The sequence below is a fragment of the Phalacrocorax aristotelis genome, chromosome 6 (assembly GCF_949628215.1).
Source record: "Phalacrocorax aristotelis chromosome 6, bGulAri2.1, whole genome shotgun sequence".
In the NCBI taxonomy this organism is placed as follows: Eukaryota; Metazoa; Chordata; class Aves; order Suliformes; family Phalacrocoracidae; genus Phalacrocorax; species Phalacrocorax aristotelis.
Window position 1 is genome coordinate 19,940,637 of NC_134281.1, and position 23,538 is coordinate 19,964,174.

The 23,538-nt window shown below is 46.5% G+C and overlaps 2 protein-coding genes across 11 annotated transcripts in view; one reads left to right on the plus strand and one right to left on the minus strand.

Moving 5' to 3' along the window:
* Positions 1-10,377, plus strand: part of LOC142058734 (uncharacterized) — a 39,195-nt gene extending 28,818 nt beyond the window's left edge. For 3 of the 4 annotated variants that reach the window (XM_075096427.1, XM_075096428.1, XM_075096429.1), the window contains 2 exons: positions 4,939-5,029; positions 7,596-10,377. In XM_075096427.1, the coding sequence (XP_074952528.1) occupies positions 4,939-5,029; positions 7,596-7,681 (177 nt within the window). In that variant the 3' untranslated portion in view covers positions 7,682-10,377. Of the gene's footprint in view, positions 1-4,938; positions 7,041-7,595 lie in introns of those variants that run through there. The other variant, XM_075096426.1, reaches the window with a different exon arrangement.
* On the minus strand, positions 293-23,536 carry C6H3orf18 (chromosome 6 C3orf18 homolog). Of its 7 annotated transcripts, XM_075096423.1 has the most exons (7): positions 23,412-23,536; positions 22,255-22,639; positions 19,417-19,812; positions 18,013-18,038; positions 16,255-16,384; positions 15,303-15,341; positions 14,225-14,343 (listed from the first exon to the last, which is right to left on the minus strand). In XM_075096423.1, the coding sequence occupies exons 3-6, from the start codon at positions 19,648-19,650 to the stop codon at positions 15,333-15,335; spliced, it is 399 nt and encodes a 132-aa protein (XP_074952524.1). In that variant the 5' UTR covers positions 19,651-19,812; positions 22,255-22,639; positions 23,412-23,536; the 3' UTR covers positions 14,225-14,343; positions 15,303-15,332. The 7 variants fall into 7 exon arrangements, with proteins under 7 accessions (XP_074952520.1, XP_074952521.1, XP_074952519.1 ...); XM_075096419.1 differs by lacking the exons at positions 14,225-14,343; positions 15,303-15,341 and adding an exon at positions 293-1,104; XM_075096418.1 differs by lacking the exon at positions 15,303-15,341 and having other exon boundaries at positions 11,562-14,288.
* Positions 23,537-23,538: the final 2 nt, after the last annotated feature.

The window sequence follows — 23,538 nt, forward strand, 5'->3', positions numbered from 1 at the left end:
AGGAGAGGTGCTATACTTAATTCAAGACATACTAGTCTTCCATAGTACTTTCCCAGGCTTGGAATGTCAGACCAGATATTCCATCCTTTCTAGGGCAGAGGGTTGTATTCCCAGGAGTCTTGAAAGACTGAAGTGATTGCTTAGCATGTCAGTTTGTCTCAAAAGAAGAAACTTAAAATTAAACAAAAAGAGAAATTTGGTGAATGACAGAACCTTGAATCCTGCCAGCAGGAGGCTCTTTTATGCAGCAAACAAATGAACGGTAAGAATCAGTAGGTGAAGACAGAACATTTCAGACATGAAAAAATGATGAAAGTTTTTAATCAGTAAGGATATTCAGTTCTGTGAACAATTCATAGCATGTTATCTATCATTAAGAGTGATTAAAAAAACCCCGCAACAACCACAAAGCATTATTTGGTGTGTATCTGTTGCCACAAAACATTCTAGACCAAACCCAATCTGTGCACTTGCTGCAGGAATCTGTAGCAGGAATCCATAGGTTCTACAGCTCTGGTGCCACAGGAGTGCTTAGGATGGAAAAAGACACTGTCATGTTCAGCAGAAACAGAGGGATAGAGGAGTCTGTGAGGGATACACAGGAGGCTTGGAAGAAAATCTTCACGAGGGAGGAAGTGCCAGGATGTGGCAGAGATTAGAAGACATTTTCTAACATGACAGTGACCTTGGCATAGAAATCTTACTTGGATAGTGGTGGAGCAAACCTGTCTGCAGACCCAGTGCAGAACTGAATCTCCCAGACAAGAGATCTACTCCATAAATCTGTCCAATTGCTGTTTCTTCTTTGAAATCCAGATGAGAAGGTCACAGACTAGTTAAGCACATAGCTTTTGCTTGAAAGCCCATTGCTTTTTCTAAACCCATTTATATTATCTTATTAAATACACCGCATAAGGAAATCTGGTATCTTACCAGTGCTTAAAGCAACCACCTCTGCAAATTGGGATCTTCAAGCTCCATGGAAAAGCATTGGAGGTAGAAATGGTTGTGTCTTAGATACCAAAACATCTTACCCAGCTGATACCCAGTTACCCTGCTGGTGCCATTCATGGGCTGACAAATCTCAAAGAGAAGCAGGAGGACCTAGAAAGACATGAAGAATAGTGTTATCCCTTTCAGTAGTAGTAGGGTGCCGTGGCCAGGTTGTTGTGAAAAGCCCAAAGTTAATTTGGAGGAAAAAGAAATATCTCAGGGCTGCAAAGTAGGAAAAGAAAAAAAAAAAAGATGCTCTTCTATGAATTAAATGCAAGCAAGCAAGCAAGAAAACTGACTTGAACATGTATAGCTCAGAGAGATATACACTAAAGCCTTGTGCATTGGAGAGATATCAGAAAGGGATAAGGAGGCTCAGCCAGTCCTAGGGCTTGATTCCCTTTCAAGGACAGATTGGGTCAGAAGGAGCTCAGAATCTGTGGGGAATATGTAATTTTCCTGGCCAAAGACTCTATAAGCAGGGATACATAGACTGCTCCCTGGACCAGATGAGGAGCGTAGTCCTGTTCTAAGCAGAGTGTCCAGGACAAAAGGGACTGTGAGAAGGGAGGCATCATCATCTGCTGATAGAGAACAAAGCTGAACATTGCTGAGCTGGACTGAAAATGCCAGGGTAATACAGCTAAGTGTGAGACACAGCATCGGCCTGAACTAGGGCTGGGGACAGGGAGGGACCTGTACAGCCAGAAACCATACATCTGACTTCCCAGGTAACATGGATCAAAGCTAACTTTATAAAAATAAAGTAAAAGATAGCATAGGTGTTCCCTCAAGGATTGTGACTGCAGTGTTCTCCCTGTTCTGAGAATTTGTCCTGAATGAGAGGGTTTCTCACTCCTTCATGGAAGAGCTGGATGCTTGCAGTGTAGTCTTCAGATGTGGTGGAGACTGTTTGATAAGTTATGAATTGCTTTGCAACAGAATTTTAGACAGACCCCAGAGGCAAGCAGATAGAAGTTTCAGGGAGCTCAGAAGCTGACCGTTAGAAGTTACTCTGAAATTGCAACCCAGCTAGAAAGCAATAGCTAGGAGAGGAATATCTGTGCTAAAACGAAGCACTGATGAGAAGAGAGCACCATTGCATGGCATAGGCAAAAATAAGAGTCAGGGACTGGCATCCGGATGGCTGCATGAGGGCTAGCAGACAACTTGAGTAGTGTGACAGTCCTTCCTTGGGAGCAGTGGAAGGTGTCAGGGATTTGCAAGTAGCTTCAAAGCAATATCCAGACTGCTGAATTTGAGATGGGGTAAGAGGGATGTTCATTGGCAGGTGAAATTTGACCTGGCCATGTGCATGAGGGGAGGCAGAGATTGAGAAGAGTGGGGGGAGGAGCCTCAGCTACTACCTTGTCTTGGACAATGGTACAAATGGATGTGTCCTGTATGTGTAGTCATTAACTATAGTGGGTAAATGCAAATGCAGAGGCCAAAGGACTCCAGAGGAGCTGGCAGGCAGTTTCTGGCACTTGTTTATGCATTCTTCATCTACTCTGAAATAGGCAAGTTTAACCCTCAGGAGTGCTACAGTGGCTCTCTGCTTGCTGCCTGGTAAGGGAAAGAAAAGGCAATGAAATTATGTGGGAGGAATGGATTCAGTCCCAGCTTCTGCTGTTGCCATGATGCAGTCTGAACTGGGGCAGAGAAGCCTTGGCTGTGAAACTCTTGTTATTGTAGGGTTCAGGAAAGCCAAAAAAAGTAAAGTGCATACTACATAGAGCTGAGGAACCTATGCAGGATGAGTCTGAGAGAGGGTTTCAGAGCAAGGGATAGTTTATGAAATACCTGCTGGTAGGGCTGTCTTGTGGTTGAACTGACAGTAATAGTGATAGAGGAGATGGCTTTAGCCCTGCTTTGTAGCCATTCTGTGTGACTGACATGGCTGCACAGAGACCCCCACCCTTCCACCCCGGGGACAGCCTCCTGCAGTGGAAAAGGAAATGGGGGCAGCCAGGCAGTGTTGAGAACATGCTTTCCAACATCATGTGGGGCACAGACACCCATGTGTGTGCTGTCAAAAGCTAATGTCTGAAATAAAGCTAGCTGGGATAGTTTTTACAGAATCACAGAACATTAGGGGTTGGAAGGGACCTCTGGAGATCATCTCATACAACTCCCCTGCTTGACAAAGTACCCCTAGAGCAGGGGGCACAGGAACACATCCAGGTGGGTTTTGAATGTCTCCAGGGAAGGAGACTCCACAACCTCTCTGGGCAGCCTGTTCCCCTGCTCTGTCACCCTCACAGGAAAGAACCTTTTTTTTCTGATGTTTAGGTGGAACTTCCTGTGTTCCAACTTGTGGCCATTGCCCCTTGTCCTGTCATTGGGCACCACTGAAAAGAGTCTCGCCCAATCCTCCTGGCACCCACCCTTTAGATATTTATAAGCATTGATAAGATCCCCCCTCAGTCTTATCTTCTCCAGGCTGAACAAGCCCAGGTCTCTCTCAGCCTTTCCTCATGGGGGAGATGCTCCAGTCCCCTGATCATCTTGGTAGCTCTCCACTGGACTTGCTCAAGCAGTTCCCTGACCTTGAACTGGGGGGGCCCAAAACTAGACACGATACTCCCTCCAAATGTGGCCTCACCACTAGGGCAGAGTAGAGGGGGAGGATAACTTCCTTCGACCTGCCAGCCATGCTCCTTGTTATGCTCACTCCTGTCGTATGTTCTCTTTTTTTTTGTGCGTAGAAGTGCAATTTTAAAAAAAAAATCTTCCATGAAAATTCTTATTTTTCTGTAATGATAATCTAATTAAAACACTTCCTTATGAATTCAGTTGGCACTTTATTCTTCCTTGAGACCTTTGTGCCACACAGAAGAAGGAAGACAACAGTTTGGAGCATCCTGATAGCTCCCAGGATCTACTAATAGTGGTATTGAATGTCCTGGCATCCCTCAGCTGTGTGTGTTCCTACACTTCCTTTTATTTTTTTAGAATCATAGAGTAATTTAGGTTGGAAGGGCCCACTGGAGATGCTTTAGTTCAAACCACTGCTCAAAGCAGGTCTAAGTGGATCGGGGTGCTCGGGGATTTGCCCAGTCTATGAACACCTATAGCATGCTAGAAATAATTTATAGCCATCTCTCATCTATAACAGGCTGCATATGAGGTCAGAAAAGACTCTTTCGGCCATTCTCTTCTGTAACAGATTGTAGTAGCTACAGTTCTAGGGTTAGGCTTGGCGTTTTGTGGTTAAATTGATTGACTTGTGTGCCAGAGCTGTGAGTTAGAGTGTTTGTTACTATAAACAATAAGCTGCATAGTAATGTGTAAAAAAAAAAAAAAAAACAAACAAAAAAAACCGAACCAAACAAACAAACGTCTTTACTACGTGCCAATTTATGGAAGTTAAAACTTTTTGTGCACTAGCTCCTTTTTCTTTTTTTCTTGTTTCAAAATGTGTCATTCTAACTTTGGTTAGTAAAGTATTCTGATGTTTCCGTTCAAAATTATTTGTTTTAACAGCTGAGGGGGCAAAACCAAAGCAGAGGAAAAAGAACAGCCATTTGGTTTTTAATTTTCAATGGACAAAGACTTCAGGACAGAAAAATATGTTGAAATATAGAAAGTGTTCTCAAGGATGAAAGAATTTCTCTACGGCTGCATAATGGGGAGATTTTTTCAGTGTGGGGTGTGTGTCTTATAAGACTGGTCCTATGGTGGCTTATTCTAGATTCTGAGAACCATTCAGAGATGCTTGTGAATGTGTGCAGAAACCAGATGTACTGGTGCTTGCTCTTGAGTATGGTTGGTTATAGGAAGTGGTGGTAAATGGGCATACTTTCAGGGCTGCACAGTCTTACTTAAAAAGCCTTTGCTAAATGTTATTTGCTTTCGATCTACTTTGTGTATTTGCAGTTTTGCCTCTTGATACCTAATTTTATGTGGGGGTTTTTGTTTGTTTTTCATGTTTTTTCTTTGTAGCCTCAACTAGTGGTCCAAGAAGGAATGTCCCAGGAAGGAAATCCTCAGGGAAGCAGTGACTTGAATTTGAATTCTGCGCCAGCCACACAAGGTTTGAAATTACATAATCATAATTACACAAGACTAAACTGTGCAGCCACGCTCCTGGCAAACCATGCATATACCCCCAAAGCTCTAGCACTGGCAGCAATCATTCTGGTAAATCCTACAGAGGAGAATTCAGAAGGTTTCCAGGCACATTACAACAGGAGGGGAAGCACATTCTTTTCATCTAATTCAGTTGTGACTACTTCAGCAGAAATGGAGAAAGAAAAGAGGGATGGGAAGAGAATCTATATCTCTGTCTTTCCCAGAAGTCACGTATCTGGGGTTCTGGTCACTGTTATAGGCATGGCTCAGTGAACTTGTCTTGTTATGTAGGCTGTGTTATGGAGGAAGTGAAAATAGTCTATCACAAATGTCTTACCTTACTTGAAAAAAAAAAAAAAAGAGTTTAAGTTCCCTTGACATTTGGGACATCCTTGTATTCTGGATTAACTCCAGCATGCCTCCATGACAGTCTTGCTCTCTCCTTCCTGCTTTGTACTCTAAGGCAGTGCTCTCTGTTAGTGGCTGTCACACCAGCAGAGATGCTAGTGTATCAGCAGCACAGAGAATGATGACACTGTAAAGTTTCTATATAGGTAGGGCTGCAAAGTTATCTAAGCTTCTCTCAGATGAGATGCCAGATAACTGTTATTGTTGGCATAGGAACTTACAGATGCACCACCTAGAGCCCTAGCATGCTGGGAAAGTGCAAATCCAAGTCCAGCCTCTACCATTCAGGGCTGTTTCTGAGGTAGATGCCGGGAGAGCTTGTGTGCAGCTGAGTCCTACTTTCAGTGAGCATGGTAGGAAGCTATTCGTTAAATATTTTCCCTTGAGTGGGAGGAGGAAGGGGCTAGCAACGCAGGAGAGGCAGCTGTTGCCCTGTTTTGCCATGTGGTCAGCACAGCTGCTCCCTCATCCCGTTGCCGTTAGCGCTGTTGAGCATGGCGTGCAAAGCGAGCTAACTGACACTGGGCAGCCAAACCCAACCTCAAGGTTCTTAGAAAGTCCCTGGAAATGCCGCATGATAAAATGCCAGAGTAGTTAACCTCAGTTGCTCGACTCAGTTTCCTCTCAGGCTCCCGCTCCTGTATCACTTCCTGCCACCGAGTTGTGTGATGACATCAGCAGAGCCGCAGGTTCACGGATGATGAGCTCACCTCCGGCCCAGTCGCTGCCTTTATGTAGTATTCTTAAGCATCGCCCAAAACCACAGCCGATGTGGGTACTTTCTTCTTCCTTTCAGTTTGAGTGGGACTGAGGCCAGTGACATGAGGAATACGTTGCCCTCCTGTCACAATGAGGTAGAACCAGATGTGACAGGATAAGCGGATGCTGCGGTCAGTGGGAGACAGCAGTGCTGCACATGATACTGCAGTGCAAACCGCTCCGTGCCTGCATGCTTAGTGCCAGGGATGGAGAAGGGAGTTTTACTGTTGGGGAAGGTGTGCACTTCTGTAAGAAAACAATCCGTTGAAAATCAGTGGGGATAGGCATGTACAGCATGAAACTTGGCAATCCTCTGGAAAATTCCACAACAGTTGTTATTTGCTCAGGATCTTGAGATGGAGTGGTAATCCTGTCTTAGAAATATATGACTAAAAAGGGGAAGAGGAGACTTACTATTCTGACTTACTGGAAACTACAGATCCTGTGGCTTGTTTGCAAGGGACCTGCAACTGTAGCAGCTTTCAGACAGGTATCTTCTGGATGAACCCATTCTGTGGGTCTGGGTTTAACTTAGATATTATGCACTTGCAAGCTTTTGTGCTACTTGTGCAGGAGGTTACTGCTCTGAGACTTGTTAGCAGGAGTCTGCAATCACATAACAAGGCTGTAAAGCAGCCTTGGTTTGTTTCAATAACCTAACTTGGCTAGTGGAGTATAGGTGTGAGAGGGAAAGAGTTTGCTTTATGGCAGAATTTCTAAGACCCAGTCCAAAACCAGAAGCAGCTTTGGGATCTGCCTGTTTTTTGTCTGTCTTTCCTTCCTTGTGTTCTTCTTTTAGTACATTGAAAGTTGGAGCAGCTGCAAACTCCTTTGTCTTGCTATGTTCCTTCTTCTGCCCCAATGGTCACCTCAGCTTTCCTGAAACCAACAGGTTAGCCATAGATCAGAGCAAGCCTGTGTAGCCAGAAAGATTCCCCACCCTGAGGTAATTTTCAGACCTGTGCATCTGCTTTCCTGATCTTTATGACATTGGGTATGGCACTGCTGGTACTTTGTGTCTTATGAGGATCCAGGGTGGCAGTTGGAAATAAATTTAACTGCTCACAGCAGAGGTTGATCATGCATGTTTGCATAGCAGAAGCCAGAAAATTCCACACAGACTATAACTTCTGGGCTCTCAATAGCCTCACACTGAGGCTTGCTGCCAGGGAAGCCATTTGTGTCTGCTTTAGCCTGAAGCTGGTACAAGAATAATGGGAATGCTGTTGTGAAGACCTTTGGTTGTTTGGGCATGGATCCTTGCCACCTTTCAACCTTGTACTCTGTAATGGGGCATTTGGGCAGCTAGGCTCCTGGACCAAGAGCTCTAACCCTCTCTCTCCCATGATCTTTCCCTTTAGGCATCACTGGAAAAGATGGTTCCAGGCCTGGCAAAACTACTGGTCTTAGGAGATCTCTGAGTAACGTCCCTGCCACAGCTCAGTAGCATGCTACCTGTTCATGTTTTGCTGAAGCCAGAGGACTGGAAAGCAAACAGGATTTTTAATTTCATATTTCAGATTATTCCTTTGTGATAATTTTGGCCAAGCTTTCTCCCCTGTTGTCTGCTGGCTTGCCCCAAACATCTGAACAGGGACTTAAGGGAAGAAATGGCAAATGCCTTCTCAGGGAGATGCCTTTCACAGTTTGCAGTATATCTTTTGTGAGGATATTAATCTTTCTTAAAAATACTTGGATAACATGGTGCCTTGCCCTGCCACAGACAGCAATAGTTCAACAGAAACATAGCGGTGACTCAGTAATGCAGATACAGTAAAGGAGATCTATTTACACAGCTAATTGCTGAACTTATATATCATATCGCGTCTGGTAGATTGATGGAGCTGTCCCAAGAGTTAAGTTCTGCTCAGTTGCCCAGTGGGATTACATGTGAAAGAAAGTCTTCCAATCCTTTCTTTACTATATCAGAAAGAAAAGCCTTAATGGCATTTCCAGTTTACCTAATGCTATTGCTCAGTAACTTGGATGCTTTAGAGGACCCTGATTTAGAGACCCTGATGTCTTCTGGACTGATTCTGAATTTTTATCCTAGCATTATCAGCTCAGGGCTACCTCCAGTAACTAGCTTTTGGCCTGGTAGTACTCCCCTGAATTTGATAGCAACTCTGAATGCACAACATTTACAAGCTTAGTCACAGCCACGGGATTTCATCACTTCAAAGGAGTGTCTGTAAAGAACCAGTTACACAAAGGTTGCTTCCTTGCAGAGGCTCAAGAATCAATTTAAATTAGTTGTACCCTCTGTCCCTAATGTGCGTATGTGGTGTCCTCTAGTGTTGCAGCTATGCAAATAAAAGCTTGCTGATACAGTTTAATTTTGGGAGACAGCAGTATTCAGTCGGTCTGAGATTGCTCCTGGCTGCTCTCAGTCTCACATTGTATACAGATTTGTGCTCTCAGTGTCAGGGCTGATCTTGCTAAATTCTGATGAATTGAGGGTATTCCCAATACCTGCAAACTGTGAAATCCCGGTGGTATTTTCCATCTCATGGATGCTCTGCCTGCCTATTAAAGGGACAAAGTGGGTATTTCAATTATCTCTGACAAGATGTAAAATTGGCTAGCTTTACAGTGTTAAATATTTAAACAGACATAATTGGCTTTAAATTTATGGCAGTGCGTAGCAGAAACCCATGAAATGGCAGTATATATCGAGCTCATTAATTATCCTTTCATCAGAGGTCTGTTCTCTTAGCAGGTATTTATTTAACACAAGAAAATGTATGCAGAATTAAGAGGAAGGGCTGATTGGAGAGAGATAATAGGGAAAAAAAAAGATTTTCTCCTTCTAGGTCATGTTGTCCCATCTGCCCAGTTTAGTAGCGATCAGAGTCCCGATACTGTTCATTTTGTGCATTGTCTGGTTTGCCCTAACGGTAGTTTCTTGTGTATGGAGTTTGGTAGTCTCAGCAGAAAACTGCATCACAGATAACCTTTGTGCCTCCTCTACCACAGAGAAATCAAGGATTAAATGGATTAGATCTCAGGGACCGACCTAAATCTTATGCTGTAGGATGAGATGTGCTGCCAGGTAGGAGAAGAATTTGACCCCCTTCTGCTGTGTGGATAAATCTAGGTGGGACATCATGCATGCAAATCTGTAACTGTTGATGGTTACATGAGAAGATCCAACTGGTGTTCCTCTGAATCCAGGTTAGGGAGCAGCTTTTCTTCAGTGGACACACAAGTTCATGTCGGCATTCAAAAGCCACTCCAGTGGCAGACTAAGATATTTTACCAACTTTACCTGATTTACCTGATTTTTCAGGTGAATTGGCAGGTTTAGTACTCTGTTTGCAAGGCTGTACTAACCCCTACTACCTGAGAGTAACAGCTGTTACAATGTGAGACTGGAACTTCAGCTTCTCCTAAATGGATTAGGGATTGCATCTCTAAGAGACTCAAGCTTTTCTTATGACCTAAGTGAGGCCTTTCTCAGCTGGTGGCATGGAGTAGGGATAGAAACTGCCTCAGCTAGATAGTAAATCCATTTGCTGTAGGTCAGCAGTATTCCTCTGGGACATGCATATAAAGTACTTATCTTTCAAACAAACAAAAATCTAGTCTTTGCTACCTCTTAATTACTCTATTGGCAAGCCACAGTAGAAAAACATGTCTCCATAAAAATATAAGTGCTCAAGGGGAAGCAGAATTCCACACTCCTAGGAGCTACTCTGTGTGTAGTTGAAATCCCAATCCATCGCTTCAGCTTCCATGTTTATGCAGAGACTTGGAATGAAAGTCAATGCCTATTAAAGGTGGGCAGAATTCCAACCATCTTCAGAGAGCTAGGATCTCACGCTGGCTTACTTGGATTTTCTTTTTTGAAATGACAAACACTTCTTATTTCCCATAGAGTTAGTTATGTTTTCTGTGTAGCCAAATCCTACCTCTAAGCAAATGCATTTAAAGTGTGTTTAAGCTCAGAGTGTTTTGGTCTGACTCAGTCAAAAATAAGAGGTCATTACAGTTGGATCAAAACACAGGAAATGAAGGAGGTTTGTTATCTAGCGAAATTTGGAAGATCTCATAAATGGTTTTGGTGAAGGCATAAAGAGTGTTGGCAACTTGCGAATTAGTCTTGGAGTTTGTTTTTAATAAAGGAATAAAATGTAACACCTCAGGCTTCTCCTTTGCCTCTACCATGTGCAACAACCTTGGCACACATGCATACCACCAGACAAGGTGAGTTTCTCTTTATCTGAATTGGAGTTTTGGGGATTATGAAACAAGATTTGGTCATTCAGGAGCACTCGCAGATCTATGTGAAAACAAGGAGTAATGAGCATGAGGAATCGCACATGGAGGAGAATCATAGAATGTTTTGAGTTGGAACAGACCCACAAGGATCACCAAGTCCAACTCCTGTCCCTGCACAGGACAACCCCAAATTCATACCATATCTCTGAGAGCATTGTCCAAGTGCTTCTTGAATAGTGTCAGGCTTGGTGCTGTGACTGCCTCCCTGAGGAGCCTGTTCCAGTGCTCCACCACCCTCTGGGTAAAGGACCTTTTCCTAATATCCAACCTAAACACCTCCCCTGGCACATCTTCCTGCCATTTCCTCAGAAAACAGATAGGCCCTTAAACCTAAATGTTGGTACCTAATTCCATCCTCTTGTATACCTTTTAGTACCTCATAACTGGCTTGATTGGAACACCAGCCAATTCTGCTTCATGTGTACATCCAGAAGTCTCCACAGCAGAGTCTATTTATGCCCCACATTGTTCTCTGTGCCATACAACTATTTAGCTTTCCATACAATTAATTCTGTTCCTGCGCATAGCCTCTTCAGTTGACCTCACAGCTTTCCTAACTAGTCCCAAGTTTTGGCCCCCCACAGGGCCAGAAGCTGAGGCAGAAAGCAAATCTGAAATACACCAACACTACCACCATGGATCTACCGATGCTGATGTCCACAATGTTCACTCCAGTGGAGGCAGGCTATCATCGGCAGGGCTGTGGGTGAGCTGATGAACCTTTAATTTGTCCAGGAATTCAGGCAAGTTGGAATTTGTCTTTCTGCACTCTGGATGACCAGGGTCTGCTAGGCTGGAAGCTCCTGCCTTCCCAACTTCTCCACCAAGCACCAAGCCTTCCTGAAGAGGTCTGAGTTCCCATGCTGTGGAGCACTAAACCTTGACCCCTGTGAAGCTTATCCTTCTAAATTTTTCACACTAACTTCAGTCTTTGAAAGAGTAGGAGAATTCACTGCATACAGATTACCAACAGGTACAGAGGATATACTCCAGCAGTTTTCTGTGGAAAATGCAAATGATGGAGGGGGAAAGACAATCACGCTAGATTTCATGTAAATAGTTTAATTATATTTCAATGCTTAAAACACAGAAACACTTGAATTAAATTACATCATAATGCTTCTGCTAAATTGTACATATACTTCCAAGAACTGTGGCAGGAGGTGCTATTGAACTAAATGAATACTCCAGTACAAGCCCAGCAAATACCCATAATATTCTTTTAGTCATCTTATGTGTAATTTAATCTAAGGCCAGTCATCACTGGACAAAGCCTACCATTACAAGAAGAATGGTTAAAGAGAATTCCTCTGTAGGTGTTTGCTATATAAGATATATCTCAGCATTAACGTGGAACAGGGGACATGTTTTTGCACCTGAGCTGGCAGATGTACTGTTTGGCAGCTGCCTGTGCAGCACATGGAGCTGGGTAAAGAGCACAAAGTAGGCTGTTGGTTTGAGGAAACAGCTCAGCTTGCACTTGCCTTTTATCAAGTTTAAAACAACAAATGAAGTGCCAATCCTAAGCGTTCTAGGGGAAACATTGCAATTTAGGACAGCCGTGCACCCCTGCTGCAGCTTGCATCCGTGTCCTGCTGCAGAGCGCAGGAGTGTGATAGGCAGCAACGTGCCAGCTGTTGAAGGAACAAATCTGATGTCTCTATGACTGGCTGCCTTCTGTGAGCACTTGGAGGAGATGGTAGTGTGCATGTGTGTGGAGGGAGTTCAGTTGGTCATGTAGGCATAACCTCTGGAAGACCCACAGACAGTGCCCAAGTTCTAAGGACCTAAGACAGATTATACTGAGTATTTGTACCCATGCACCTTCCTTCCAACAGTATCCCTGGAGTGCAAACACCAGCAGCAACCACCAGCCTGTGAGTGCCTCCTGCCAGATCTCCTGGGTGTGGAGGATGGGCTGTTTTCCACAGGTGATGGCACAGCTAGCCCTAATACCCTCCCAAAATGCCCTGGCTTTAAAAAGAAAGAGGGATACTGAAAAATTAAAGCAACTTAGCCCTGCAAAACTGCCATGAGGGCAGCTGTGTCAGTGCAGGAGGGAGGGCTGGTAAGGAACCGTGCACTGCAGGGGTCAGTGGCACATGCCCAGGAAAGAGTCTGTATTTGATGAATATGAGGGAAAAAAAATCACAGTGGGGAAGGAAAAAAAAAAAAAGATTTGGGAGAACAAAAACTAACTGGCAAGTCCAAACTTGCAACAAAGCACATTATACATGAATTGCCACTCAGTGAAACATCTCCTTGCATAAAGCCTACCTTTAGGTCTGCATTCAGATTTTGGCTTGCCCTGATGCCCTTTTGACTGGTGCTGTGGATAGAATATGATCCCACTGATAAGTGCATGCACTGCAAAAAGATCAGGAGGTGATCAGTGCATGGCTGGGCACTGATGCTTGCATGCAGGCTCTGCTGCTGGCTCCTGGCCACTGTGCTGGCAACCAACAAAAGGCTCTGCAGAGGACAGCCACCATGCTGCACTACAGCCCAGCAAGGTGTCCAGAGACCCCTTCGCACCCTCTCCCTCCTGCAGCCCTGAAGGATGCACAGGCAGAGGGATGCTTCAGGGTTACAGGGAAACTCCTGGCTTACCTGTCTAGTCCCACCTTCTGCATTAGTAGGTAACGTGAGCAAAGGCTAACACAAAGCTCCGTGTTTCCTTCAGCAGGAAGAAGAGAAGGCTCTAACTGCAGGTCTGGCAGGTAAGGAAGTACGAACAAGCTGTTCAGGCATGTCTGGGGGTAGACATGGGGCTGTTGTAGTGTTGAGCCAATACATGCTGTTCCTTATTTAAAAGAAAATACTTCAAGCCTTAATTTTTTTTCTGGATAACACTCTGCACTGGAGAAACTGCCCTGAGCCAAAGCAGGAGGGGGATACATAGTATCAGAACCCCATTTCTGCTCGACCTCTCTCTGTGGTGCAAGCACCATTAATAGCTCAGTGGCTAAGAGTCACTTTGCCAGACATGGACACCCCCTGCCTCTAGCTGTGTGAATTCCCCTCTGCCTACACAGCAGCCCTAATTTGGGATATTCAACCACTTCCTCAGTTAAGATGTAATCAGTCAAATGTTCACCATTTCAATTCTCAAAGCTAGTGAATTGCCTACACTTCAACATCACCTCAGGTGCACATATATCATCAGCCCACATGCCACAAGGGGGATAAGCCCATGGTCTGTGCTTTCCCTGGCATGCCCCATATTACCACTCAGCTAAGGAAGTTAGCTCTCCTTGCTCAAAGGGACTTTGCTGCCAGTCACCCCTGCCCAGGGTCTGCCAAGGCTGTGGTTGCTGTACAGAAAGGCTCATTCATTGCTTTCCTGGGGTCTGGTGGCACAAAGCCAACGGGGAAGCTCTCTGAAACATGCACCTCTCCTTCCCTGATCCAGAGAGTGTGCACACATGCTCTGACAAGTTAATCTACAACAAAGAGGCACTGTTCCTAAGCATGCAGCTTGGTAGATGGTATCATCAGCAGTAACCCAGAAACTGCAGCTCATGACCTTTCAGTGGTAACACATGCACCAAAAAATCACTACTGCCATCACAAACACTTTGCTTCCCAAAGTGACAACAGTTCCCAGTGCTCGTGCCCATTTGTAACACAAACCAACAGGGTGACCAGCTGGGCTCAGTGGATTGGCCATGCTTGCAGGAAGTCACTGGTTTGTTGGCTTCATCCTCCCCAGTCTCAGCACGATCCCAGAGCAGGGGCAGGTACTGTTCAAGCATTGATGGCATTGGCAACATCTGTGAACACAAGACGGCTGGGTCTCTGGAGGGCTCCTTGACTTGTCAGCAGAATCTGCATTGAAGCAGTGAAACATGAGACCCAGCAAGTCTGCCTTTGCTAAGGTGCACGTGCTTGGGCACAGACTGCACAGTATTGTAACTAGATTCTGCCCCTTGCTAAGGGGAGGCTGGCTGCCGTTAACAAGGCTGTGACAGAAAAATACAACAGGCCAGAAAGCAAGTGAGCACATCCATGCCCGTTTAAAATCGCCACGTCATTGGATTACTGGGTCTCACTATTTATATATATGAGGCAGCATGAAAAGACCTGAAACACCAAGAAGGCCTGGAAATATGCCATAGACTGAACTTTGGCTGTTGTTTTAGACTCTCCCTCTCTTACTATGTTATGCCTTTAAACTTGCATACTTTCCAAGCAGAGGTATCTGTGCATTAGCCAGCTCTGGAGGGGTCTGAGTTATCCCGCTGGCCAGTCCCTCTATAGGAAGGATCTGATATTACCGTGCTAAGTTTAACTCTAGCCTTGTCACTTCCCCCTTTTACTACCTGAAGGGAAGTCCTCTATGTGCACTAATAGAGGGATCTGATGTTTTCCCAGTATGTGCTACTGACAGGACAACGTGAGTAGCATTGCTTTTATACAACAGTATTTCTTGCTTTCCCAAACCAGTGTATGGAATATGTTGACTATCTTTCTTATTCCAACACACGCATCTCCTTTGTGCTTTTTAGCAGGTTGTGAAGCACACCTCAAGGTAAATATTTTGTAATTACAGTTGTATTTTTTATCTCCTTTTTTATCTCCTCTTTCCCTTTCTGCCCACACCAAGCTTGCTACAGATTATCTGAAGGTATAAGGTGTGTGGAAACTGAGAATTGTTTTTGAGAACTCCTGCTCCTGGAACTGGAAAAGGAAGGGAAGACAGGGGCAACATGGAGCAGCTGGAGAGGAATTCAAGAAAGGAGACGTCTACTCTAAGGGGAAGCAGCATCACTGGCTAAGAGACGTACCTGTTCCAACCATCCTGCTGGCTCTGTCTTTCAGAAAGGCTTTTTGTGTGGTGGTGGTGGTGGCAAAGGAAACAGAAAACACTGTGAAGCTGGCTACAAACAATGGTGAGATGCCCTTCTTCCCTATTTCTCCTACCTTCTGGTACACTGGGGAAGGAGATAGCCTCTTGTCAAAGACCCATCTGGACCATTAACCAAAAACAACTGGCCAAGCTATCAAGCTCTTTCCTAACTCACAAATGTAGTATCATTTCTCAGCACACTGCATGCCTTTGAACACTCAAAATTGGTCAAAGCAAGGCCTTCTTCCCCTCTCCCCAAATTCAAAGAGAGAGCTCTTTTCTCTTTATGAGCCATGCCTGCTCTGCTCCCAGCAAGGTTGGCCTGGAAGTGCTGACAAGATCAGGTGTGCCATGCCACAACAATGTGCAGGCTCTTCTGCCTGTATTCTTGCAGCACAGTTAACTGCTACAACTACAGGCTTCCCCTTAGCAAGACCTTGTTCCACACTTGCATCCTTAGGCAAAGCAGGGATACCTTAAAACTGGGTGGAGATTATTTGCTTTTCAGAGCCAGGACAAAGGAGCCTCAGTGCTTTGTGGACATTGAAGCCCCATTTTCCAGAAAAAGGCACTCATCCTACTGCTCCCTTTTGGTGCCCTGGGTGGTAAACTGTAGGAAACTCGCCCTTAATTACTGAAGTTGCCCTTTTCTCTCTCCTAGTTGAGTTTGACTCCCCAGGTTCTTCATCCTAGTTACCTGACTCTTCAGTCCATCCTAAGCACTCCAAAATGCTCAAGCCCCCTATCTCCAGGGCTGGCAGAGATGGGGGAAGTCCTCTTGAGGTCTTACATGGTTTCCTTACCCTACAACCCTACAAAAACTCTTTGTAACAAAAGCAGTGCAGGTACCAGTGGTCGTAGTAACAGACTCGCTGGCCCCTGCTGCCTACCTTGCTCTGCAGTGCCTGAGAAGATGCTGCATCTCGCCCATGTTCCAACAGCTCCTGCTCCAGTTCATCCTGTTCCTCGGTGGGATCAAAGTTGTACATGGGCATGAGCTGGTGCCGTAGCTTCTCCAACCTGCCCACGGGAGGGAAGGGAAAGGGTTAGCTGAGAAGGAGAGATGCTCAGGCTGCCTTCATCACCTCACTGCTGAGGCTTTCTGCAGGCTGTTTCTCCTGCTGCACAAGGGATTCTGCTCTCGTTGCTCTTGCTGGATAAGGGTCATGTCCTGACCTGTAGGGATGAGGATAAGAACCTACTACATGCGGCTGCAGGAGTGGAAGATACCCAGAGTGCAGTTACAGGGATTAATTGCCATCACTAATCTGTGTTGGCAGGCATTATGCATAGAGGAATCAAACAGGGATTCAAGTTCCTGCAGACATTTAAAGATCAAGCTTTATGTGGTGGGACAAAAGGGACGGTGGAACATACTGGCTAGGCATTTTGTGTTTCCTCCCCCGTCCCTCTGCCCACAACAGCCAGTCCTGCCATGTCACACTATGTCTGCCAGCAGAAGTCCACCTTTAGCTTCAGTGGCCTATGAGTAGTACTTTAAATCTGGAATTGAAGTACATAAATAGAAAATAATAAACAATAAATAGAAAATAGGAAAGAGGTAGATTCTCATAGGAGGCTGATGCCTGTGGACAGACTGTTCTTGTATCATTGCTCCAAGTGACAGAGCTATGAAGTGTTACCCCAAGGGGTCCACCTAAATACTGGGCAGCTCAGAGATGGAGGATGGGTGGGCGGGCGGGCATGCTCCTGTGAAAACACTGAGCCCTGCCTTAGGCTGTAGCTGAGTTTTAGGGGGTGGGGGAAGTAAAAACACAAGCAGTTACTGGAAGTGTCACCACAAACATCTATTTTGGCAAGTGTTAGGATGACGCATTTGCCAACACAACCATTATCTCTAGCAGTGCTGTATTCACAGGCCAAGCGTTAGCTGTTCCTGTGGCAGTACCCAGAACTGTTCTTCAGGGTCCGGCTTGGAAATCTTACGGTGGGCAGCAGCACTTCTTGAAAGTCTGCAGCCAGGCCAGACCTGCCACAAGGAGTCAGGCAGGGAGGAGGTACCACATCTAATGGATCTTCACCAGCATCTCTGCCATCAGAGATGGAAGAATCAAGACATGCCTCTCCCTGCGCGCTGCTCTCTCTATTTTCAGCCAGGAGCTTAACAAGGAAATTAAGACACTAAGTCTTAGGCTACAAAGCTGCATCTCTGCACTGTGCTGCTGCCAGTTGCTGTGACTGCAGCTAAAGAGACCTTCAGCCTTGCAAGGCCAGCGTCACTGGCCTGGGCTGTTGGAAAAGAAAGGGATCTGGCAATGGCTGAAACACAAGATCCACACCTCTCATGACAGAGTTCCCAGCTTCTTTATACACTCATAACCCTTTCCTCTGTTTTAGTGCATCTCATAGATGAAGCATGAAGAGTTTGCAGGATCCCTAACCTCTTCCTGCTCAACCATGTTTTTCTTGCCAAAGCTGTGGAGGAGTCCTTGAAGCTCTGATTTTAGAAAGTGGGCCAATACTAGGAGTGCAGTGTCCCTAGCCCTGCCTCATTCACACACAGCTGATTCCTTATAGGCTTGTTCTCAGACAGCCATCCCTTACACTCTCCATCTCCCTCTCTCATCCCTAGCGCTCTGTGGATTTTGAAGCGCTGAGTTCCCTTCAGCCAACCAAACATTACTTACCTCTTCCTCTTCCTGATATACAGAACCTGAAGGAGAAAGAAAACCACCATTACAACAGTCCCAGTACAATGGGTAACAGCTGAGAAATTTTGGGCACAAGGCACACAGAAAGGAGGTGTAGCAAGTCTGGTGTCACTGCACACCAAAGCAGGGGGGAGAAGTGACAACTGAAAATGAAATTTCATATGCATCAGTGTAAGCTAGGGGCACATCATGTGTGACACTAAGTGCTCAAGTGGCCTGTTACTAGGTGTGTTAGGAAGAGTATTAGGTGCATTATTATTATGTGTACCTCAGCATATTCCTGGTGGCTGCAGGACATACATTGCAATTTAAGAGTGGATGAAGAACCTTCCCTTTGTGGTTTTCATCTGTAGATTTCCTACAGCTTAGAAGTGCTGTTACCCCCTCCCCAGTATAAAGGCAAGAAACAAAGAGGGCATGCTCAGTGACTTGCCTTGTGTCAGCCAGGAAGAGTGGCTGCACCAGGAAGAAAGCGAGGCTTTTGGCCTCCAGAGCCTTGTTCTGAGAACCACAAATGCTGGCTGTTGCTCTTGGGAACTTATGACTGTCTCCAGTATAATGTTTGAGGTTCTCTTAGGGGCTTTTGGAAAAACTCCTCCTTGGGCCTGCAAAGAAATTTTGCAGTAGTCCCTTTCTGTAGGCTCCTTTGATGGTTGTATTAGTGAAGCTCTTCCTCACACAAGGAATGGGAGCTTGCCACTACCTTGTTTTCTCTTGGCAGATAAACAATCTGGTTATATTTCAAAAGAACTGCAGCACTTGCACTGCCATGTCAGGCCCAGAACTATAGTTTCTGAAAGCTTCTGCCTACAGCATTAATAGCAAGATTAGTTACACAGCAAATCCTCAACGACTTTGCTGATACCTGGCAAATAGAACCTTGGAAATGCAGTCCAGAATGAGTCTAGCTAAAATGGATTCAGGCCACTTTAATTCAAAAAAGCATGCCCACGGGGGAGATTAACATGGTTTCCACAGTCTGCTTGAAAAGTTAATTTGGATGAACTTTCTTGTGGAGCCCCCATGTTGACAAGGTTTAAATCAATGAAGCTGTTCCAGTTAACAAGTCAGAACAGAAGTTGCTTTGTGTTCTTTTAACTGAACTTCCTATTGCTATTAAAAACAAATACTGATACTATATATGGCTTCCTCTAGGCCTGCTGAGCATCCCATTCAGACTAGACCTCAGGGAGACTGCAGAAATATTGGAGCACTGAGTAAAAGCCTTAAAAAGAAAGGCATCTCAGGAACTATCAGTTCTCAGCAGTTCTGGGTGAGCCTTTAGCAGAGTGCAAATAGGTAAGATTATTCAACCCAAATCAGCCCTTTGCCACCCTCCACCCTCAACAGCCAGGGAACTATTTAGCAGGGCTCTCTTACCATAGCTACAGCCAACCCAATCACAGTAATGATCCCAAAGGACAACAGCATTGTGCTCATGCTGTGTCCAGTGCTGGCCACATCTGGGATTTTGGTGCTGTTGAAACTGGTAGTCTCAGTGCTTATGGTAGCTGATTCTGGCACAGTCACATCCAGAGTTGTTCCTGGGTCTGGCTTGGCCGTGGTGGTGGTGCTGTGATACAAGTCATGCACAGAGGGTGAGCTGTAACTCATCCTGCCAGCTCTTGGTAGCTTCTTTTACCAAGCTGTTGTCCTCACCCATCAGCTACAGAAGCAGAGAGCTGCCCTTTGTATCAAGGACCCTCTTGCGAGACCTATCCTCTACCATCATCGCTGATGGTTTTTCTTCATACGAACCACACCTATGGTTTCTGCCTAGGAAAGAATGAAAACAAATGAACAGTGCAGAGCTCTTAGAGACAGGCACAACCTTTTGCAAAGCTTCCCAATTCCCTAGTACAATTTTGGAGAGCAGCTCACAGATGCCCACTCAAACTAAGAAAAAGATTTTTCAGGGATACTGAGAACCCCCAAAGTCATGCCTGATTCACCTGAAGTCAGTGATACACTCTCCCCTCACTGCTTCAGCTCTGCCTCCTTGCAGGCACTTGGCAGATCCATGTGGGGACAACCACAAAACCCTGGTCTTTGGTCTGCTCCAGGCTGAGCGAGGTGGCCTCTATCCGCCCCATGAGATACAGCATTTTCCTGCTTCTGTCTCTTGCTTTTAATTTTTGAAGGTTACATGGATCCCCTTACCACATCCAGTAAAATGGCACTCAGTTGTAAGGCATCCATATCTCTGATGCTTTTTATTGAATCCAAAGTCAGACTCTGCTGTTGTGGTAGTCACAGGTGACTGATAAGTCACTGTGCTACCCATCGCCCCACTGTCGCATGCACTCTGGAAAGGCAGCTTCCTTAAAGCAGTGGGTTGCACCGATCCCCCATCTGCTACTAAAAACAGTTGAGTATTTCTTAAGTTCCCCATGAAAGCACCCACTCAAGCTTAGTCATGCACTGGTAATCACCAATATTAATTTTAATGCAGGTCAAATTTTGGATTGGAGTTGTGAAATTTGATAGATTTATTTATGCTGAAAACATGAAAGGCTTTAATTCCTTCATGCTTCTATTGTGCAAATGATCAGGGGTTGCAACACACCATGGGATGATCCTATGGAAAGTATTTGCACAACTTTATAAAACCACTGTATATAACATTAGTTCAGCAATTGCTTCTGTGAAAATGCAGCTACCTCTGGACTAGACCAGAGCCCAAAAACTACTGTAGCAATCCTCTGATAATTTCTCTGCAGTTAGCAGACATTACATCTCTGGACTGGAATGCAGCCGGGACATAGAGGTTAATGAGCTCTGAACAGGAAAAGTTGTGCCTGCAAAGAGAAATAAGCCATTGTTCTGGTCTGCTCCGTTCTATTCCAGGCAAGGTTATTGTGCATTTCCCATCACTGATGCCTTACTGCTGTCCATAACTGCATTAAGCAGTGTGATTAACATCGGTCACTAACAACTGAAGCAGAGAAATCACACCAGGCAGCCCTGTGGTCACTCAACAGCCCAAGTAGCCACCTTGACTTGCACATCACTTGTCCTGCATCCCTCTGTAGGCACCTCGACTCACACAGCCCTTGTCCTGCATCTCCCTGACAAGGTAAATCTCTCACCAGACATGCAGCTTCTTGTGAACAACTCCATGAAGCAGGAGTTGCTGGGGGATTTTGAAGTGCCTGGGAGACAGTGAGATCTGTCAATCTCCTATGAGTTTCTAGAGAAATGTGAAGATAGCAGTTCTGGTCTGGTCCCGCCTAACATCATGCCGACACATGAGTTCATTACAGCTGAAAGGGACCGTGTCCTTCACTGACCATCAAACTGTGGATGCCTAGTTTAAACCATGTGGCACCTGGGTTTCCCCAGCCATTACTGACCACAATGGAGCTCAGCTGTAGTGCGTGCTTTGGCACAAAGACAGCAAATTTGAAATCTGAGTGCCACAACAGTAGTAGCAGCTACAGCCCAGCAGGGAAAGGGAAGGAGTTGTTGAGCAGGTATTGGGCAGACCAAGCAGCTGCTCAGAGAGACTCATCTCTTCATGCTATTCAGGAAAATTCTCCATTACAATAATTCACATTTTAAAAAAGCCAACACCAAGTAAACAAAAAGTGACAAAGAGCCTAAGTGAAAGCAGTGAAGCAGGCACAAGAGCTTTGCAAAGCATGGCTCTAGATCTCAAACAGCTCCTCAATTTTGGAAACAAAATGGGTTAGGCCTTCATCTCAATGCAGTGTCAGTTTTGGAAAACCACTGAACTTGGATGCTGAAGCTGATACCAAGCCTTTTTGTAGGGACTATGCACCGTGCTGCTGTGCACTGCTCCTCTGAATAGAGTTAGGCTAGGTTAAAATTAGCCAGCTGAAAATCTGGTCCAGTGGGAATAGGGGCTCTCGTTCATGCTCTCAGGGTCCTGTCCATGCTGAAGTGTTCCCAAGCCCAGAGACCTAGCACTACAAGCAGTCCTGTATGAAAGGTTTCTGACATGGCTTAGACAACCAATTCCTGGTCCAGATGAGGATATTTCTGTTCCCAATCCCCTTCTGGTCCAGGTGCGGAGGGCCAGATGGGGAGGCTGAGTGCAAGTATGGCCCAGGGCCCACAGCTGACAATGCTGGGCGTGGATGATCTTCCGCACCACCTTGTTTTCCCAGTTGTCATTCTGGGGCTGGGAGTTTGATCTTTAGGCTGGGCACACTCCAATTCTCTGATAGCTGCTCTAGGGCCAGGGATAGCTACTACCTATCACTGGCAGGTTTCAGCATGGTCCATGCACGAACAGAACAGAAGAGGAACCAGATCCTCAGCTGCTGTGAGCTGGCATTCTTCCATTGCCTGCACCAACATAGCTTCTCACAGAGCCAGGGCTGCTCTGTGCTGGGCTTTGCTGGGTCTGGGAATAAGGAGAACACGTTTGTTTCTCTCCCAAGCCAGCATTTCCAAGCTGGTCTCTGATAGGTGCTGCGGTGGCCAACGCCTCTGAGATGCAGAACATGGTGTCAGGCGCAATCTTGAGGCTGCTGGCTTTTCTGAGTCTTGGTTTTAATCTCTCTGTGCTGCAGCTTCCTCTCAGGTATGACAGGAATAGAGGTTTGTGTCACAGGGATGAAGATGGGTCACGGGGTCTCTGGATGAAGAAGGCAAATAATAACTAGTATTTTTTCTGCATTACTTCACCAAGATGAAGTGTCTCTAGTAATTCAGCAATGCAAGCGGCATTGGGTTGTTGTTGGCTACGGGATGTGGCTTCCCCTCCCCCTGCTGCAGGGCTGGCCGGGCCCCAGCCGCGCCTGCCCGCTGTCCCGGAGCACCTCAGCTGTCACCCTCCCGCTGTCAGAGAGGTGCCACGGTCCCACCCACGCTGGCACAGCGATGTCACCGCTCCTCTGACTCCACACAGACAGAAAACTGAAATGCAAGCTGCCGGCCTGAGCCCCTACCCGCCCGGGCAGTGCTACCCCACGGCTGCCCGGGGACTCTCTCCCTGCGGGAAGTTACTCCTTCCCCGTCCCGGGGAGAAGTTTCCAGGTGGATAATGGGGCACACGGCCCTTCCCGCTCCCTAAAGCCGCCCAGGCGATGGGGGCTCAGCCCGGGGCCAGCCGCCGCCTCCCCGCCGCAACGCTGCCTGCGCCCGGCGCCCGTCGCTCCGGCCCCCCACAGCGCTGCGCTGCGCCTCGCCCGGCGGGGCCGAGGAGGCGGGGTCGGGCACGGCGCGGGACGCCGCCGCCCTCCCTTCCCTGCCGCCGAGGGGCTGCGGCAGCCCCCGCCTGCAGCGGGACGGGACGGGACGGGACGGGACGGCCGGACGTTCCCGCGGCCCAGCCGCCGCCGCCGCGCCCCTCCCCAGAGACAGCCACATTTCAGCGCCGCGCCCCCCCCGCCGGGGCCGGCACTTACTGAGCGCTCCCCGCTGAGGCGTCCGGTCCCCCCGGAGCGCCGCCGGCGATGGGGCCACCGGGGGACCGCGCCCTCGGCCGCGGGGGCCGCTCACCTCCCCGCGCACCGCCGCACACCCGCCGGCCCC